This window comes from Macaca fascicularis, chromosome 14, assembly GCF_037993035.2.
Source record: "Macaca fascicularis isolate 582-1 chromosome 14, T2T-MFA8v1.1".
NCBI classification, from domain to species: domain Eukaryota; kingdom Metazoa; phylum Chordata; class Mammalia; order Primates; family Cercopithecidae; genus Macaca; species Macaca fascicularis.
The window spans coordinates 58,141,977-58,163,344 of record NC_088388.1 but is presented as its reverse complement, the minus strand read 5'-3'; the positions used below and the strand labels follow the sequence as shown (position 1 = coordinate 58,163,344).

At 37.4% G+C, this 21,368-nt stretch overlaps 1 protein-coding gene across 1 annotated transcript; it reads right to left on the bottom strand.

Moving 5' to 3' along the window:
• Positions 1 to 18,256: 18,256 nt before the first annotated feature.
• Positions 18,257 to 19,195, bottom strand: LOC102127528 (olfactory receptor 5P76-like). Its single transcript, XM_005578894.4, has one exon. The coding sequence runs from the start codon at positions 19,193 to 19,195 to the stop codon at positions 18,257 to 18,259; it is 939 nt and encodes a 312-aa protein (XP_005578951.3).
• Between the last annotated feature and the right edge of the window lie 2,173 nt (positions 19,196 to 21,368).

Here is a 21,368-nt window from a genome sequence, read left to right as displayed (position 1 = left end):
TAAACTAAAAAGCTTCTGCACAGCAAAAGAAACTCTTAACAGAGTATATAGACAACCTATAGAATGTGAGAAAATATTTGCAAACTATGCAAAGTGATGAGAAATAGAGGCAAATTGGACAGTGCTAAACAGTAACATAAAGTCAATTACTTTGGCCATTCTGATTCTCATCAGAGTCTCAAAAACATCATTGCTGTAAGTGTTCATTCAACAACCTGAATTGACCAAATGATGTAAATGTGAGTGTTAACCATATTCTAAACTGAGTCACTGTTTTCTTTATGAGTATCTGGGATTTTAAGATAATAGCCATTAATATTCTCAATGCTTAATGTAATATGTTTGGAAATACTTCATGAAATATAAGCATTAGATGAAAGTGAAATCTAAAATTTAATTTTTAATAGAATGAATGTTGAAATAAAGATATAAATAATGAGATTATTTAAATTATTCTAATATTTACTGGTTTTTATTTCAATAGGCACAATTCCAAAAAGGATGGAGACCAGAAATAGCACAATGGTGATGGAGTTCATTATTTTGGGGTTAACAGAAGATCCTACGATTTGTTCAATCTTCTTTGTGGATTTTTTAGGAATCTATGTCCCTTATCTCCACGTCTCCACCCCTTTCCCGCTTTTCTGGAGGGCAGGAACCCCCCAACCCCTTCTCTCCGTGTCTCTACTCTCTCTTTTCTCTAGGCTTATCTCCTTCACTATGGGCAACCTTCCACTCTCCATTCCTCCTTCTTCTCCCTTAGCCTGTGTTCTCAAGAACTTAAAACCTCTTCAACTTACACCTGACCTGAAACCTAAATGCCTTATTTTCTTCTACAATGCCGCTTGACCCCAATACAAACTCGACAGCAGTTCCAAATGGCCAGAAAATGGCACTTTCGATTTTTCCATCCTACAAGATCTAAATAATTCTTGTCGTTAAATGGGCAAATGGTCTGAGATGCCTGGCATCCAGGCATTCTTTTACACATCAGTCCCTCCCTAGTCTCTGTTCCAAATACAACTTATCCCAAATCTTCCTTCTTTCCCCCCAACCTGTCCGCTCAGTCCCAACCCCTAGTGTCGCTGAGTCTTTCTAATATTCCTTTTCTACAGACCCATCTGACCTCTCCCCTCCTCTCCAGGCTGAGCTAAGTCCCAATTTTTCCTCAGCCTCTGCTCCCCTACCCTATAATCCTTTTATCACCTCTCCTCCTCACACCCGGTCTGGCTTACAGTTTCCTTCCATGACTAGCCCTCCCCTACCCGCACAGCAATTTCCTCTTAAAAAGGTGACTAGAGCTAAAGACATAGTCAAGGTTAATGCTCCTTTTTCTTTATCTGAGCTCTCCCAAATCAGTTAGTGTTTACGCTCTTTTTCATCAAATATGAAAAACCCAGCCCAGTTCATGGCTCATTTAGCAGCAACCCTGAGACGCTTTACAGCCCTAGACCCTAAAAGGTCAAAAGGCCGTCTTATTCTCAATATACGTTTTATTACCCAATCTGCTCCCGACATTAAATAAAACCCCAAAAATTAAATTCCAGCCCTCAAACCCCTCAACAGGACTTAATTAACCTCACCTTCAAGTGTACAATAATAAAGTAGAGGCAGCCAAGTAGCAATGTATTTCTGAGTTGCAATTCCTTGCCTCCACTGAGAAACCCCAGCCACATCTCCAGCACACAAGAACTCCAAACACCTGAACCACAGCTGCCAGAGGTTCCTCCAGAACCTCCTCCCCCAGGAGCTTGCTACAGGTGCTGGAAATCTGGCCACTAGGCCAAGGAATGCCTGCAGCCCAGGATTCCTCCTAAGCCCTGTCCCATCTGTGTGAGACCCCACTGAAAATCAGACTGTTCAACTCACCTGTCAGCCACTTCCAGAGCCCCTGGAACTCTGGCCCAAGGCTCTCTGACTGACTCCTTCCCAGATCTTCTCGGCTTAGCAACTGAAGACTGACACTGCCCAATCACCTCAGAAGCCTACAGGACCATCACAGGTGCTCTGGGTAACTTTCACAGTGGAGGGTAAGTCTGTCCCCTTCTTAATCAATACGAAGGCTACCCACTCCACATTACCTTCTTTTCAAAGGCCTGTTTCCCTTGCCTCCATAACTGTTGTAGGTATTGATGGCCAAGTTTCTAAACCTCTTAAAACTCCCCAACTCTGGTGCCAATTTAGACATTCTTTAATGTACTCCTTTTTAGTTATCCCCACCTGCCCATTTCCCTTATTAGGCCCAGACATTTTAACTAAATTAGCTGCTTCCCTGACTATTCCTAGGCTACAGCCACACCTCATTGCCGCCTTTTCCCCCAGTTCAAAGCCTCCTTCGCATGCTCCCCTTGTATCTCCCCACCTTAACTCACAAGTATAGGATACCTCTACTCCCTCCTTGGCGACTGATCATGCACCCCTTACCATCTCATTAAAACTTAATCACCTTTACCCCACTCAATGCCAATATTCCATCCCACAGCATGCTTTGAAAGAATTAAAGCCTGTTATCACTCACCTGTTAGAGCATGGCCTTTTAAAGCCTGTAAACTCCCCTTACAATCCCCCATTTTACCTGTCCTAAAACCGGACAAGGCTTACAGGTTAGTTCAGGATCTGCGCCTTATCAACCAAATTGTTTTGCTTATCCACCCATGGTGCCAAACCCATATACTCTCCTATCCTCAATATCTCCCTCCACAATCCATTATTCTGTTCTCGATCTCAAACATACTTTCTTTACTATTCCTTTGCACCTTTCATGCCAGCCTCTGTTCGCTTTCACTTGGACTGACCCTGACACCCATCAGGCTCAGCAAATTACCTAGGCTGTACTGCCACAAAGCTTCACAGACAGCCCCCATTACTTCCGTCAAGCCCAAATTTATTCCTCATCTGTTACCTATCTCAGCATAATTCTCATAAAGACACACATGCTCTCCCTGCTGATGGTGTCCGGCTAATCTCCCAAACCCCAATCCCTTCTACAAAACAACAACTCCTTTCCTTCCTAGGCATGGTTAGTGCAGTCAGAATTCTTACACAAGAGCCAGGACCGCACCCTGTAGCCTTTTTATCCAAACAACTTGACCTTACTGTTTTAGCCTATTATACCTCATGTGTGCGTGCAGCGGCTGCTGCCACCCTAATACTTTTAGAGGCCCTCAAAATTACAAACTATGCTCAACTCACTCTCTACAGTTCTCATAACTTCCAAAATCTATTTTCTTCCTCCAACATCATGCATATAGTTTCTGCTCCCTGGCTCCTTCAGCAGTACTCACTCTGTTGAATCTCCCACAATTACCATTGTTCCTGGCCCAGACTTCAATCCGGCCTCCCACATTATTCCAGATACCACACCTGACCCTCATGACTGCATCTCTCTGATCCACCTGACATTCACCCCATTTCCCCATATTTCCTTCTTCCCTGTTCCTCACCCTGGTCACATTTAGTTTATTGATGGCAGTTCCACCAGGCCTAATCGCCACTCACGAGCAAAGGCAGGCTATGCAATAGTATCTTCCACATCTATTATTGAGGCTACTGCTCTGCCACCCTCCACTACCTCTCAGCAAGCCGAACTGGTTGCCTTAAGTCAGGACCCCACTCTCGCAAAAGGACTATGCGTCAATATTTATACTGACTCTAAATATGCCTTCCATATTCTGCACCACCATGCTGTTATATAGGCTGAAAGAGGTTTCCTCACTATGCAAAGGTCTTCCATAATTAATGCCTCTTTAATAAAAACGCTTCTCAAAGCCGCTTTACTTCCAAAGGAAGCTAGAGTCATTCACTGCAAGGGCCATCAAAAGACATCAGATCCCATCACTCAGGACAATGTTTATGCTGATAAGTTAGCCAAAAAGCAGCTAGAGTTCTAACTTCTGTCCCTCATGGTCAGTTTTTCTCCTTCACATTGGTCACTCCCACTTACTCCCCCACTGAAACTTCCATCTATCAATCTCTTCCTGCAAGACAAATGGTTCTTAGACCAAGGAAAATATCTCCTTCCAGCCTCACAGGCCCATTCTATTCTGTCATCATTTCATAACCTCTTGCATATAGGTCACAAGCTGCTAGCCTGTCTCTTAGAACCTCTCATTTCTTTTCCATAGTGGAAATCTATCCTCAAGGAAATCACTTCTCAGTGTTCCATCTGCTATTCTACTACTCCTCAAGAATTTCTCAAGCCCCCTCCCTTCCCTACACATTAAGCTCAAGGTTTTGCCCCTGCCCAGGACTGGCAAATTGACTTTACTCACATGCCTCCAGTCAGGAAACTAAAATGCCTCTTGGTCTAGGTAGACGCCTTCACTGGATAGGTAGAGGCCTTTCCTACAGGGTCTGAGAAGGATACTGCAGTCATTTCTTCCCTTCTGTCAGACATAATTCCTTGGTTTGGCCTTCCCACCTCTATACAGTCCAATAGCAGACCAGCCTTTATTAGTCAAATCACCCAAGCAGTTTTTCAGGCTCTTGGTATTCAGTGAAACCTTTATATCCTTTACCGTCCTCAGTCTTCAGGAAAAGTAGAACGGACTAATAGTCTTTTAAAAGCACACCTCACCAAGCTCAGTCACCAACTTAAAAAGGACTAGACAATACTTTTACTACTTTCCCTTCTCAGAATTCAGGCCTGTCCTCGGAATCCTTTGTCTTCGGAAAGCCTATTTGAGCTCCTGTGTGGACACTCCTTTTTATTAGGTCCCAGTCTCATTCCAGACACCAGCCCAACTTGAACTGCACCCCAAAAACTTGGATAGAGCCTAAAAACTCACCAACCAAACAAGTAATTATGCTGAACCCCCTCAGGCTCTCTCTAATTGGATGTCCTAGGTCCTCCCAATTCTTATTCCTTTAATACCTGTTTTTTCTCCTTCTCTTATTCGGACCTCACGCCTTCCATTTAATTTTTCATTTCTTACAAAACCGCATCCAGGTCATCACCAATCATTCTATATGACACATGCTCCTTCTAACAACCCTATATTATCACCTCTTACCACAAAATCTTCCTTCAGCGTAATCTCTCCCACTCTAGGTTCCTACGCCGCCCCTAATCTTGCTTGAAGCAGCCCTGAGAAACATCACCCATTATTTCTCCATACCACCCCCAAAAATTTTCGCCAGCCCAACACTTCGACACTATCTTGTTGTATTTTTCTTATTAATATAAGAAGACAAATGTCAGGCCTCTGAGTCAAAGCTAAGCCATCATATCCCCTGTGACCTGCACATATACATCCAGATGGCCGGTTCCTGCCTTAACTGATGACATTCCACCACAAAAGAAGTGAAAATGGCCTGTTCCTGCCTTAACTGATGACATTACCTTGTGAAATTCCTTTTCCTGGCTCATCCTGGCTCAAAAGCTCCCCCACTGAGCACCTTGTGACCCCCCACCCCTGCTCACCAGAGAACAACCCCCTTTGACTGTAATTTTCTTTTACCTACCTAAATCCTATAAAATGGCCCCACCCCTATCTCCCTTCAATGACTCTCTTTTCGGACTCAGCCCGTGTGCACCCAGGTGATTAAAGAGCTTTATTGCTCGCACAAAACCTGTTTGGTGGTTTCTTCACACGGACATGCATGACAGTTACCATAGCGGGCAATATCAACATAATCATATTAATTCAAAGAAGCCTTCAGCTTCACACCCCAATGTACCTCTTCCTCAGTCATTTTGCCCTCGTTCAGTCCAGTTGATTTGCCTTGCCAATGTTCAATCAGGTTTTCCACGTCAGTCATGCATATCATGATTGTGAGTTCCTTAAGAGAGAGAACTACTATCCCTGTTGCTGGCCGCACAGTCAGCTTATCTCTGATGTTACCTTTGGGATAGTCAAGTGCTTCCTGCTGTCTCCCATGGCCTATGATCGCTATGTGGCCATCTGCTCCCACTCCTCTATTCCACATACATATTTCCCAGGGTCTGCATCATCTTAGTGGTAGCTTCCTATCTGGGTGTGTGTATGAATGCTTTATCATTTACCAGTTGTTTATTGAGCGTGACTTTCTGCAGACCAAATCAAATCAACCATTTCTTCTGTGACCTCTGACCAGCTGTGAAGCTTTCTTGTCCCCACATTTACATTGCTGAAATATTTCCTGCCATCTCATCTGGGTCAATCATTATAATCCCATTGTTCATTATGGTTGTCTCATATCTATACATCCTGCATTTGATCATGAAGATGTACTCCACTGAAGGGAGGCACAAGGCTTTCTCTAACTTGCACCTCCCATCTCACTGCAGTCGCTTTTTTTATGGAGCAGTTACATTCTATTATGTTTTACTGCAGTCAAACCACTCAGCTGACCATATTAAAGTAATGTCTGTGTTCTACACAGTAGTAAATCCCATGCTGAACCCCCTCATCTACAGTCTGAAGAACAAGATGGCGAAAGAGGCCATGAGAATAAATTTCTAATTTTGAAAGAAATCCAATGTGAGTCCAGAAATTGCATAAATAATAGTTTTGGGAACATATGTGATAGATATTTATATTGTCCGTTAGCTTTATTTTATGTGAAGAACTATCTTAAATACACAATGCCAGTATGCTATTAATGTCCACTTTAAGTTATAATTTTCTAGAGTCACAAAAACAGTACATCATTTCCATGAAAGTATAATGGGTTCAAATCAAATGTGTCTATTTCAGAGTTAGGATACCTCAAGAATATAGTTTTACTTCTCTTTTTACTTCTCTTTTTTTACTTCTCTTTTTTTTTCCATTATTTGAAGAGTCTATGATTAAAGGGTGTGTGTTTTTCTTCAATTAAGTAATATATATTTTTAATGTCATCTTATAAATTAGCATTCTGGAAAGCATCATGCACTCAGTGGAAATGCAATTGATATTAGTGTTGGCATCCCAGGCCACTTTCTCTGAAAGACTTGGCTTCTGTTTTATGTTATCATAATCTTTGGAAATAGAGATGCTGAAATCTTGGGAATGTTTTATTCCCATCTAATCTAATTGAGACAAAAATAATTTGTTTCAGTTTTGCCACCATGAGACTCATTCCAGATAACACAGAAGGAACTCTAAAGGCTTACCAGGCAAGCCTTTGAGCTGTAGGAAAAATTACTGGGTAACTGTGGTGAAGAGGGGCCTAGGGCACAGTGGAACTTTCCTTCAGCAAGCCAGTTGGTGTTTCCAGGGTATAACATTATTGACTGAAGCACCCAGGTTGATGCAGGCCTGGAATACAACTGTCATTCTTCTTCGTAGTATGTGTTAAGAAGGTGTTCATGGTCACTACTTCTGTCACTGGTTTACTTTAGCTGTTTATGATTGAGTCTGGATACCAGTTTTTAGCCTCCTGAATGGCCTCCCCACCTCCAGAACCTCCTCTGTAATAATTTCTGATTAATCATTCTTAAAAATTAAAATGTGGTTTTCCAATTATTACAAAAGTGATGTGTGTCACATGAGTCCTAGAGCAAGAATGGATGATAATTTACCCTCAATTCAACGTTTATGGCATGTAAGTTGGTGGAAGCATAATGCTTTGCAAACAGTCGGGGATCTGAAGACAACCTATGGAAGGAACAAGTTTAAAGAAGTCCTGGTAACTCAGCACTCTGGACGATGAAATTATTTACCTATGGTTTTTGAAAAGGGTAACACCATTGAATCTAGGAACTGACACCAGTTTTTACAATGAAATAATCAGGCAGTGTTGACATTAATCACTTTGGACCTCTTATGTTGGACATCTAAATAAATACATTTATCAGCCATTTTTATATCCTCTTTTGTGTAGTGTCTTTTCAGGTCTTTCGCCAATTTTATTCTCACTTTTCTTTTTGATTTGTTCTTACACTCTATCATGAATCCTTTGTCAGATTTGTATATTTTCAAGGTATATTCCCATTGTGAAGTTTGCCATGTTGCTCTTATTTATATCTTTTGATGAAAAAAGTTTTTAATTTTAATGAAGTCTAATTTAATGATCTTTTCTTTAATGTTTAATGCTTTGGTGACAAGTTTGAGAAATCTTTCCCTAATCTAAGGTCACAAAGATATTCTCTCATGTTATCTTCTAGATGCTTTATACCTTTGAAATTCAGAGTTGGGCTATAATTTTATGGTTCTTTTTTATTTCATCTATAAATTCAACACAGGCAAGGCCCACAGATTCATTCACTGTGAAAATGTATGGAACTATGGGATTGCTCTCTTGTTACCAGCTCCTCCTCCACTGCTGCTTTCTAGGTAAATTTAAGGGTATTAGTGGGTGAAATGATTTATTTTTGCATTTGGATTTCTTCTAAATTTCTCTCTGTCCAGGAAGTCCACACTGTCACCCGAGGACTGACTGATTCCTTCTCATCCCTTTAGTCTCAGTGTGTGGCGGGCCAGACTATGCACCTGCCTCAGGTATGCAACCTGCTACAGTTCTCTGCTCACCTGTGTGGAAATGTGTCCATTAGGCTTTCAAGAATCCTTTATTCTTGGTTCATTGCATATACACATGTGATTTCCATGTTGTCTAGGTTTTTCTTGTTACCACGTGATCAAAGGTTTTTCACGTCCTTCTACATCCTAATTCAGAGATGCAAGTTCCACTTTGATTATTTTATAAATGTTAAATCAATCTAGATTTCCTGGAAAAAAAATCCAACTTGAGTCGCTTTTTTATCCATTTTGTTATTACTGGAGTTGATTTGATATTTTATTTAGCATATTTTCACCTATGTTCATGAGAGAGTTTTGCCTGTGGTTTTTCACTCTTGAAATGAAATTTTCAGGTTGGGGTATCAAAATATAAGCATGATTTGGAAAAAGTTTCTTTGATGCCTTTTCTCAGAAGAATTTTTTACAGGATTGATGCTATTTATGTCCTAAATATTTGAAGGGAATCAACATTGCAGCCATCTGGGCCTTCCACTTTTGTGAAAAAGTTTTTCCCCACAAGGCTCATTTTCTTTAATAAATACTTAGTTTTTCAATTGCTTTCTAATGTCATTTTTGATAAGATGTTCTTCATAATAGTTTACCTGTTCATTTATGCTTTAAACTTATATCTTTTTACTTCTTATGTTCTTTAAGATCAGCAATGTCACCTTTTCATTCCCAATGTTTGTAATTCCTATATTTTTATTAATGTCTTATTAGATGTTTATCAATACTATTAGCATTTTCAAGTAATGAAGTTTTTTACTTGTATTTTTCTGCATTGTACATGAATTTTCTATTTCATACATTTTTATATGTCTTTATTATCTTCATCTTTATTTCTTTGGGTTTAATTTAGTGTTTGTTATCTAAACTCTTGAGAAAAAGACTTAGATCATTGTTTTCAGCCTCTATTTTGCAATATATCATGTAAAAGATGGCTATAAATTTCCTTCTCATCATTACCTTAGCTGATTTAATGTGCTATATTTTAGTTATTTAATTGAACGTATCTGATTTTTATCATGATTTCTTGTTTAACTTTTGTATCATTAACAAATGTATTGCTTATTTCCCAAAATGTTGGGACTGTTTAAGTTACACTTTTGCCAGAGAACGTGTTCTAAAAGATTTAAAGACCTAAAAAAACCCTGAAACTCGATTTGTGGCTCCATATACAATCAGTTTTTAAAAAAAAGTTTCATGTGTAATTATAACAAATGTATTACGCTGGTATTTGATGTAGTATTACATACATTCCAACGGGATTAAATTTAACTGAAGATTTCAAATCTTCTACATTCTTACTGAGTTTTGTCAGTTTCTGTCAGTCATGAGCTTTGTGAAAAGCCTACAATTATGTTTTTAAACAAAATTTTCCTTTAATTCCATCAGTTTTTATGATTTCTATATTTTGAAGCTTTGTTGCTTTGTACAAATAAATCTACATATGTTTCTCTGGATGATTAAATATTTTATCAATATAAATGCTCCCCTTCATCTCTATAACTATATATTGCCTTATAGGCCATTGGTATAACTACTCCAGCTTTTGGGGGGTTACAATTTACATTGCATATATTTTCTATCATTTTTATTTTTAATTTTCATATATTTTGTAAATATATATAAGCCAGATGACTTTAATGTTTCTTACAAATAATTACCTAGAAATGGCATACATATATATAATTCCACAAGAACTTTTATATACTTATACATTTAGATTTATTTTTTCAACTAGTCTTCATTCATTATTGTTTTTACATGTTTTCTATAGAAATAATTTCCTTCTGCCTGAATAACTTTCTTGAGTATTTTCTTTTAGTACAGTTATGCTGGCCACAAATTCTCCAAGGTTTGTCTGTCTCACAATGTTTTATTTTGGCATAATTTTAAAGGATATTTTTGCTGTGTATAGAATTCTAAGTTGGAAGGCTTTTTACTTTTAGCAACCTAACTATGTAATTATATTGTTTTCTGGTTTCTATGGATTCTATTCAGAAATCATTTGTTTTATTATTACTCTTGAAAGTGATATGTTTTTTCTCCTTTGCTTTAAAGATTAAGTTATTCTTTATCTTTCATTTTTAATAGTTTGACTGAAATGTAAATTTGGTTTTCTTTGTGTTCATCTTAACTGGTTTTAGTGGTGTTTTGTGAATCTATGAGTTGATTTATTTTAATGTCCCCAAATTTGTTTATTTCAAAATTCTAAATTTATATATTTTTCCCATTATTTCCTTTCCTTTCCTTTTGGAACTCTAATTCTATGTATATTAAAGTTTTGTACAAATTTTAACATACTGGCCAGGTGCGGTGACTCATGCCTGTAATCCCAGCACTTTAGGAGGCCAAGGCGGGTGGATCACAAGGTCAGGAGATCAAGACCATCCTGGCTAACACGGTGAAACCTGGTCTCTACTAAAAATGCAAAAACAAAAATTAGCTGGGTGTGGTGGCAGGTGCCTGTAGTCCCAGCTACTCGGGAGGCTGAGGCAGGAGAATGGCGTGAACCTGGGAGGCAGAGCTTGCAGTGAACTGAGATTGTACCACTGCACTCCAGCCTGGGTGACAGAGTGAGACTCCGTCTCAAAAAACAAGTTAATTAATTAATTAATTTTTAAAAACATGTCTTATGCTCTTTCCCTCACATTCTGTTTTCTCTTCACGTTTCTAACTATATATTTTCCACTGACCTTTATTACAGTTCACCTATCCTTCCTTTATTGTGTGTCATCTGCTGTTCAATTCATTTACTGAGTCCTCAATTTCAGTTATTGCTTATTTCGTATTTTTTTTTATAGATTTAGCTTCTCTGCTGAACTGAGATTCTTTGAGGAATCCCAATGGAATGCTTGATGTTTTTACAAGGGTGTCTCTTTGACAGGCTCTGAAATTTAACTTTTGTATTCTCAGCTTCATAAGATTGCTTAAATCTCTAATTATCTATTTAGTTTCATACATGCTTTTTAAAATTTTCTTAAGCTTTCCCTTTGTGTAGCTTCAGAATCTGCAACTGCCTTCAGAACATAAAGGCTTACCTCGCTTTGATATTCATTTCTCTAGGGTATTAGTTTCTCCTCTTCTTCTAGCCACAGTATTATTAAACTAATTTTTATTTACTTTCTCCCATGAGCCTGCCAACTCAGAATCACTACTTTCTGCTTTGTCTCTCAGTATCAGGTTGTGAGGAAATGTGACAGAGAATCTCAAGTTCACTGCAATCTGTTTTTCTCTTTTTCTAAGACTTTGGCTTCTCCAAAGCCTTATTGCGTTGGTTGCTTTCTAATGCCTTAAAACAGTTTTTTATCTTTAGTTTTAGCAAGCACATATGTATTCTTGGCAGGAGTATCATTCTGATAAAAGCTACTCCATTATAGCATGTTTTGACAAATAGAAAACGCTTGGCCAACATGATTAAAAAGAATGAGAGAAAACAAACTATGCAAATGACTTACATGACATAGAAGTAGATTAATTTTTATTTAATCTTATGCACAACTTTACAACAGTACATTTTTAAAACTATAGGAAATGTTTTATGTTTTACTGTAATGTAAATTAACAAACTTTATTTTAAAATAAATTAAAAATCTGAGAAGACCTTGAGAAATTTTTGGATGTGCATGTTTATTCTACACAGAGATTTATAAAGTAGAAATATATTGTCTCGGCATGTCTAACTAACCAATTGTAAATCTTGTGGAAGGAAAATAGTATTATAAATTTATTTCTCTTTCAATGTTTTTCCTTTATAATTATGTAAATATTTTAAAATATACATGTTTTTGAAAGACTTCAGGTTTAAGAGGAAAGAGCACATGCAATAACCTTCAACACTACAACAAACCTAAGAATCTATATATAGTGTTGGAACATTATATAATCTTCTTATTTTGTGTATCAACATACACAAACTTAGAGCAAACTTAATTATAGAAACACATATATGTACATATACGATGCATATATATTTTTAAAATAGATATGTTTTAAATGATAAATAAGTGAGTTATGTTCCCAGATCAATGAGAAATAAAACTCAGAGAAGTACAATCAGAAGAAAGAAAAATATATTCAGAATGTGTATGTGTGTCTATAAAAGAATAATGTCAAAAACCAGTGGGCCTAACACCAGGAAAGTTCACTAACCCTTCAGAAGCCGAAAGGACATCAGGGCAACCAACAAATGGTTTAGCTGTGGTGCTTCAGTGGGAGCAGCTAGACTGCTTTACCAAGCTCTGCCTTTATTTATTATTATAATTTTTATTGTAGAAATGTGGTCTTGCTATGTTGCCCAGGCTGATCTTGAACTGCTGGCTTCAAGCTATCCTTCCTGTTTGTCCTCCCAAAGTGCTTACCAAGCTCTTATATCACATCTCCTCCTAATCACCAAGCATCAGTGACAGGATTATGTTACCCAAGCCTCATCAGCACTCTGGAGAAAAGGAGTCAAGCACAGAAGACCAGACAATAGCACACTTCCTGACTGTACGTCCTGCTTTTTTCCAACTTTAGCTAAAATCTATAAGAAAATTGATGCTTCTACATTTTCCCCTATAAGCAGAGGTTGTGGGCAATAAAGTAGAAAATATCAAGCAGCAAAGATGAGCTCAAAATTGATAGTTACACAACAGTTGAAAAACAGCAATTCATAAAAGGGAAACAAAATAGAACTTATACTCAAAGAAAAATTTATTCATAATGTAAATTATAATTAAATTTTTAAAGAGATAATGGAGATTATTATGTTCATAAAAACAAATTTCATAAGACAAGGCAGGCATTAAAGGGAAATAGTTAATGATTATGGAAGTTAAAATAAAAATTTTGAAATTATAGCAATTCACATATTTTACTATTGTTTAAAACAAAAATACATATTTTGCTGTTAAAAACAGCAGCCACATTGTCCCTTAACAAAAATATTTATTAAACACATCACTTATACTTTCTGTAACTTGCTTTTTGTCTTAATATTTTGTGGAATACATGCAAATCAATTTCTTTTTTTTTTAATAGTTTCATAGCATTACATACTTCGAAGGTAACATATTAAATTTAATGGACATTCAGGCACTTTCAAATGTTCACAGTAGTAAGATATGTAAAGAACATTCTTGCATAACTTTTTTACATACATAGATATTTTAAAATAATTTTTTGTCATTTAAAAATATATACAAAAATATATAAAATCTATACCTCCACAGGTTCCTTTACTTAGCATTTGATTGCTTTGAGCGAACTTCAGACATATTATTTCTTCTATAAAATCTTAAAGATAAAAGCTTCCTTAAAAACAAATAATTTAAGGAAGATTTTAAAATATTATAGGTCTTGTTCAAGTAATATGAATAAAATGCTACTGTGGGAAGTGTTAGGAGCAATTTATTCTCCCTGATGGAATTTGGGCAATTTTTACTCATTAAAGTCTTTCTCTTGGATCATTCATTAGTCACAGTGAGGTTCTCAACAAGGTATATATAGATCTAAAATAATTTTTTAAGAACTGAAATGACAGCCAAAAGCAATGATTCCTTTTTGGAATAATGAAATGAAAGGATAAATGGAACCCCTGATAATTTAGAAAATACTTTAGACACACACTTTTACATAATTATGTATACATGCAATTTTCAGTTGCTATGAATTGTCAGTGTAATTTCCCCAGACAGATAATATACTTAAGGTGATATATCCCAAGTGTATCAAACTTTGCATAAGCATAATTTTATTGCACAGTGAAAATTGCCTAGATTCCATACCTACTGTTGAAGTATGCATCAATGGACAATATTTGTCCTGGGTCACAGATACAGAAATACTTGTCAGTTTCACCAAGGAAATTTTCAGTAGTTAAGCAACTGGGATTTAAGTCAGTTACATCAAAGAAATTTTCAATTGCTAAGCAAAAACAGAGCTTGGTGTTTTTATATACACGACAAAATTTAAAACAAGACAATTGTGAAGTGTATAGTAATATTCTCTTTGTAAAGTAATGGAACTAAAGATCCAAGATTGTATTTAAATTGCTTAAGGTTCTGCACCACAAGGGACAGAGCTGGAAACTGACAAAAGTCCATATTTCCACATATCACTTTTCTTGACATGCTATATGAGCACTTACATACCTACTCTAATTTTATTTCTATCTTTCATACATCTATGTTTTTTGAAATAGAAAGTTCATTTCTGATTTGGGTCTATGTCTAAGCAATAATCTTATTCATGTCCTATGCCTAGTTAAGATGTCAGAACTTGAGAATTCATACTCAATTCTAGTAAAATTTCATATGACAGTCCATTGAGATAATTCACATGTGGCATCAATGATGTATCTAAGGCTAAAATGTAATAGTGTGGTTGACTAAGAATATGGTTTTGATTATTGTATGTTCAACTCCTTACAGATTGACTATCTTGAAGAAGAAAAAATAAATTATTCTGAGAAATTACTTTATCCTCAAATTAAAGTAACTGCAAATGCTGATATGTCTAGAATATCTTCCCCTATCCTTGTATCATGTATTTCATTCGTAGCCAGGGAACATTTTTTATAATGCTGATCCATTATTTAAATCTAATTTCCTAATTCACTCTACATGTTAGTCACAAAAATTTGTATCCCTAACTCTTCGGTTCATATCTAATTAATACCTACTCCCTAAAAATAATACCTGGTTTCTTATCGTTTCGAGCAGTCCTTTAGTATTGAAGTGTGTGTGTGTGTGTGTGTGTGTGTGTGTGTGTGTGTGTGTGTGTGTAGAATATGTGTATTGGAGGGATCTGCAAAATATGCAAGATATTTATTCCACAAAGATAGCCACTTTTCCAGTTGCCTACTCCCATTATATATTTAGTCACCCTGGAACCCTCCATTTCAATTATTTTAAATAGGATGGGATCCTTTACCCCAGGAAAAGGAGCAAGTGTGAAAAAAAGGTATCAAGGATTATTCTGCATTTTATGGCCTGATTGAGTGAATAGAGATCTCATTTACTAAGAATGGAAACAAAGGGGCAGAAGTAGATGTAACACAGTTGGACAAGAGAGAGTAAAAATCAAGAGATGTCTTCTGATGAGATATCTTTCAATGCCATTATAAACATCCTTGTACTTATCTCCTTGAGTACATTGGAGAATAGTTTATTTTTAATTATTTAATTTTGGGGGTATATAGTAGGTGCATATATATTTATAGGCTACATGAGATGTTTTGATTCAGGCATGCAATGTGAAGTAATCATATCATGGAGAATGGGGTATCCATTCCCTCAAGCATTTATCTTTTGTGTTACAAATAATCCAGTTACACTCTGAGTTATCACTGACTATAGTCATCCTTTTGTGCTGTCAAATAGTATGTCTTATTCATTCTTTCAATTTCTTTTTCGTATACGTTAACCATCACCACCTCACCACCAGGCCTCCACCACTCCCCCAGCCTCTGGTAACCGTCCTTCTACTCTCTATGTCCATGAGTTCAATTGTTTTGATTTTTAACTCCCACGTATAAGTGAGAACATGAAATGTTTCTCTTTCTGTGCCTGGATAATTTCACTTAACATGATGATCTCCAGCCCCATTCGTGTTGTTGCAAATGACAAGATCTCATTCTTTTTTATGGCTGAATAGTACTCCATTGTGTATGTGCACCTCATTTTCTTTTTTTGCCTTTTATGTAATTCAGTGGTACTTAGTTTATTCACACTTGTTCAATCATTGCTACTATGTAATTTAAGAACATTTGTATCACTCCAAAAAGCCCTGTATCTATTAACAGTCACTTCCCATCTTTCAACTCCAACCTCCTGCCAGCCCCTAGCAAACACAAATCTTCCCATGCCTATGAATTTTCCTATTCTAACATTTTATATGAATGGGATCTTATAACATGTGGTCTTTTGTGACTGGCTTCTTTCACTTAACATAATGTTTTTAAGGTTCATCCATGTTGTAGCATGCATCAGAATTTCATTCTTTTAAATGTTGAATAATATTCCATTGTATGGAATACACATTTTGTTAGTCAGGTGTGGTGGTGCACACCTGTGGTCCCAGCTACTTGTGAAGCTGAAGCAGGAAGATCACTTGGACCCAGAAGGTCAAAGCTGCAGTGAGCTATGACCATACCACTGCACTCCAGCCTGGGTGACAGAGTGAGACTTTGCACCTATTAAAGCAAATATTGGGAGTCCACGGCAGGCAGATTGCTCGAGACCAGGAGTTTGAGACCTGTCTGGGCAACATGGTAAAACCTCATCTCTACAAAAAATTTAAAAATCATCCCAGTCTGGTAGTGCATACCTGTAGTCCCACCTACTCAGGAGACTAACATAGGAGGATCACTGGAAGTCAGGAGGTAGAGGCTGCAGTTAACTTTTCAGAAAACAAATTTTTCGTTTCATTGATCTTTTGTATTGTTTTCTTCATTTCAATTTCATTTATTTCTGCTTTAATTATTATTATTTCTTTTCTTCTACTTTGCCATTAGGCTTGCTTTTGCTTTTGTAGTTCTTTAAGATTCATCACTACATTGTTTATTTGAAGCTTTTTCTCTTTTTTGATGTAGGCAGTTATAGCTATAAACTTCCCTCTTAGTAGTGCTTTTGCTATATCTCATAAATTTTGGTGGGTTGTGTTTCCATTATCATTTGTTTCAAGAAATTTCGGAATTTCTTTCTTAATTTCTTCATTGAACCACTGGTCATTCAGGAGCATATTGCTTAATTTCTACGTATTTGGATCATTTCCAAAATTCCTCTTGCAATTAATTTCTAGTTTTATTCCACTGACCACAGTGGAATAAGTCTTCTCTGACCACAGTGGTCTACCCATTTCCACCTTGACATAGCACCAAGAGGCTGACCTATGTGGACTACATCAACAGACTCCCTTGCCTGTGGCTTCTGGGAGACACTGGCAGAGGAGACTGAGGCTTGGGTACTTCTCTGGCTCTTCCCCTTTTGGGTCACCTGAGTTGGCCGTGACCCTCCACCAAATGCCATATCTCCTGACAGGTGGTCCTCTCATCACAGCTCTTCAGGTTCTAGTAACTGCCCACATCTTTTGCCCCTCCAGGTTTTCAGCAGATCACTATCCCTGGAATATGGCATTACCTTTGAAGCTTTTCCTAAGTTCTGCTCACAATTTTATAGTCTCTTATTACATTCCCTTTGATTATCCAGACTATTCAGCTATAACATGTTTTTGTTTTTTGTTTTTGGTTTTTTTTCTGGAAAGGGAAGGATGATTCAGAGGATAGAACCAAAAGCCCAGAGGGCAGAGCCAAGAGAGAAAGAACCTATTTAACAGGTACCAATGACTGGCCCCTGATCAAGAAAATGGCAATTTGTATCCAGCTGATTTTTGTAAATGTTATGGGACAGTGATTGCTATGTGACTCCTGTATTCCCCATTTATAAACAAAAGTGTTTACTAAAGTTATCCTACCCCTGTATCAACAGTATCTGTTAGGTGTGTAGCAAGCAGATGACTTGTCTCTTTAGTTCATATGTCTTCAAGTCTAATTACAGCAGATAACTTCTTTCAAAAATTCTATCTTAAAAAGAATTTTCAGTAGATTGTGTATTTTTAAAATATAAACACATTTGACTTTTTTAAATTATAAATTTAACTTAATTTTGTAGAGGTAATTTACTATGTGCCTCTGATTTACTATTTGATAGCTGAAAATCCACCCACTACTAACAAAAGCTCAATGCTGGTAATGATGTATGGCCAGCTATGTTTCAGACGTTCAATTTCTTTTCATTACTTTATTTATGGAATATTACTTTGTCAATCATTATAAAAAAGAACAGACATCACTAGAAAATATTTTTAAGCTCTCTCTTCAGAGCCCCTATAATCTCCTTGTTCCTGAGGCTGTAGATCAGGGGGTTCAACATGGGAATCACCACCACGTAGAACACAGACACCACCTTGTTCTGGTCAGTTGAGTAGCTGGACTTGGGCATCACATAAATGAATGTAATGGTCCCATAGAACAGAGTGACTGCAGTGAGGTGGGAGGTGCAGGTGGAGAAGGCCTTGTGGCGCCCCTCAGTGAAGCGCATCTTCAGGATGGTGATGAGGATGTAGATGTAGGAGAGGGCTATGACACACACAGTGACCACAATGATGGAGCCAGTAGAAAATGAGGGAATGACTGCAGGGATACTCGTATCAGAACAGGAGAGTTCAAGTAAAGGAGTAAAATCACAGAAAAAATGATTGACTTGATTTGGTCCACAGAAGAATAAAGACAGGAAGGAAAAGGTAGAGGAGGAAGAGTTAAGAAAACCACCTATATAAGCCACTAGGAGTAGCTGAACACAGACTTGTGTGGACATTTTGGTTGAATAAAGCAGTGGGCTGCAAATTGCCACAAAGCGATCATAGGCCATGGCAGCCAGAAGGAAGCATTCGACTGTGCCAAAGAAAAACACTGAACTAAGCTGGATGGCACATCCAAGGTAAGAGATTGTATTTCTCTCCATGAGGAAGTTCATAAGCATGTTGGGTGTGACAGAAGATGAATAGCCCATGTCAACAAAAGCCAAGTGACTCAGAAAAATGTACATAAGATGATGAAGCTGAGAAGAGATTCTGATAAGAATGATTGTGCTGAGATTGCCAGATATGGTCACCAGGTAGATGCATAGGATAATCATGAAGAGGATGACTCCAAGGACTGGACTATCTGTTAAGCCCAGTAAGATGCACTCCATCACAGCAGTGTGATACCCATCTTCCAGGGAATCCATGAGACGAAGTGGCTGCTGACTAAATGAACCCATGATGAGAACAGCACATTAAAGCAGTAAAAACTTGTTGGTTTCATTTTCACTAGAAGTCATTTTGAAGACATTCAACATCAGTACATTTTTCACATCAAATGATGAGTTTATGTTTCTCTCTTTTTTTTTTTTTTTTTTTTTTTTTGAGAGGGAGTCTTGCTCTGTCGCCCAGGCTGGAGTGCAGTGGCAAGATATCCACTCACTGCAAACTCCGCCTTCCAGGTTCACACCATTCTCCTGCCTCAGCCTCCCGAGTAGCTGGAACTACAGGCACCCACCACCATGCCCGACTAATCTTTTTGTATTTTTAGTAGAGATGGGGTTTTACCATGTTAGCCAGGATGGTCTCGATCTCCCAACCTTGTGATCGGCCTGCCTCGGCCTCCCGAAGTGCCGGGATTACAGGTGTGAGCCACCACACCCGGCCAAGTCTATGTTTCTAAAAAAGTTTTTTTTTTTTTCCAAATATTTTATTGAATGTAATTCAATAAAGGATATATACTAATTATAATTTAAATCAGAAATTAACAATTTGTATTTCTTTTTGAAAAGCCCCAAATTACTTGTTTAATATTTGATATAGACATTTATATAGCAACAAGGTTATTGTGAAATAAAATGTCTTAAGATAAAGAGTCATGTTGAGGTTAACCATACTTGATAAGCATTTATTATTTTTTTAAAATTTTTTTTATTATACTTTAAGTTCTAGGGTACATGTGCACAACGTGCAGGTTTGTTACATATGTATACTTGTGCCATGTTGGTGTGCTGCACCCACCAACTCGTCAGCACCCATCAACTCATCATTTACATCAGGTATAACTCCCAATGCCATCCCTCCCCGCTCTCCCCTCGCCATAATAGGCCCTGGTGTGTGATGTTCCCCTTCCAGAGTCCAAGTGATCTCATTGTTCAATTCCCACCTATGAGTGAGAACGTGCGGTGTTTGGTTTTCTGTTCTTGCGATAGTTTGCTGAGAATGATGGTTTCCAGCTGTATCCATGTCCCTACAAAGGACACAAACTCATCCTTTTTTGTGGCTGCATAGTATTCCATGGTGTATATGTGCCACATTTTCTTCATCCAGTCTGTCACTGATGGACATTTGGGTTGATTCCAAGTCTTTGCTATTGTGAATAGTGCCATAATAAACATACGTGTGCATGTGTCTTTAGAGCAGCATGATTTATAATCCTTTGGGTATATACCCAGTAATGGGATGACTGGGTCATATGGTATTTCTAGTTCTAGATCCTTGAGGAATTGCCATACTGTTTTCCACAATGGTTGAACCAGTTTACAATCCCACCAACAGTGTAAAAGTGTTCCTATTTCTCCACATCCTCTACAGCACCTGTTGTTTCCTGACTTTTTAATGATTGCCATTCTAACTGGTGTGAGATGGTATCTCATTGTGGTTTTGATTTGCATTTCTCTGACGGCCAGTGATGATGAGCATTTTTTCATGTGTCTGTTGACTGTATGCATGTCTTCTTTTGAGAAATGTCTGTTCATATCCTTTGCCCACTTTTTGATGGGGTTATTTGTTTTTTTCTGGTAAATTTATTTGAGTTCTTTGTAGGTTCTGGATATTAGCCCTTTGTCAGATGAGTAGATTGCAAAAATTTTCTCCCATTCTGTAGGTTGCCTGTTCACTCTGATGGTAGTTTCTTTTGCTGTACAGAAGCTCTTTAGTTTAATGAGATCCCATTTGTCAATTTTGGCTTTTGTTGCCATTGCTTTTGGTGTTTTAGACATGAAGTCCTTGCCCATGCCTATGTCCTGAATGGTATTACCTAGGTTTTCTTCTAGGGTTTTTATGGTTTTAGGTCTAACATTTAAGTCTCTAATCCATCTTGAATTAATTTTCATATAAGGAGTAAGGAAAAGATCCAGTTTCAACTTTCTACTTATGGCTAGCCAATTTTCCCAGCACCATTTATTAAATAGGGAATCCTTTCCCCATTTCTTGTTTCTCTCAGGTTTGTCAAAGATCAGATGGCTGTAGATGTGTGGTATTATTTCTGAGGACTCTGTTCTGTTCCATTGGTCTATATCTCTGTTTTGGTACCAGTAACATGCTGTTTTGGCTACTGTAGCCTTGTAGTATAGTTTGAAGTCAGGTAGCGTGATGCCT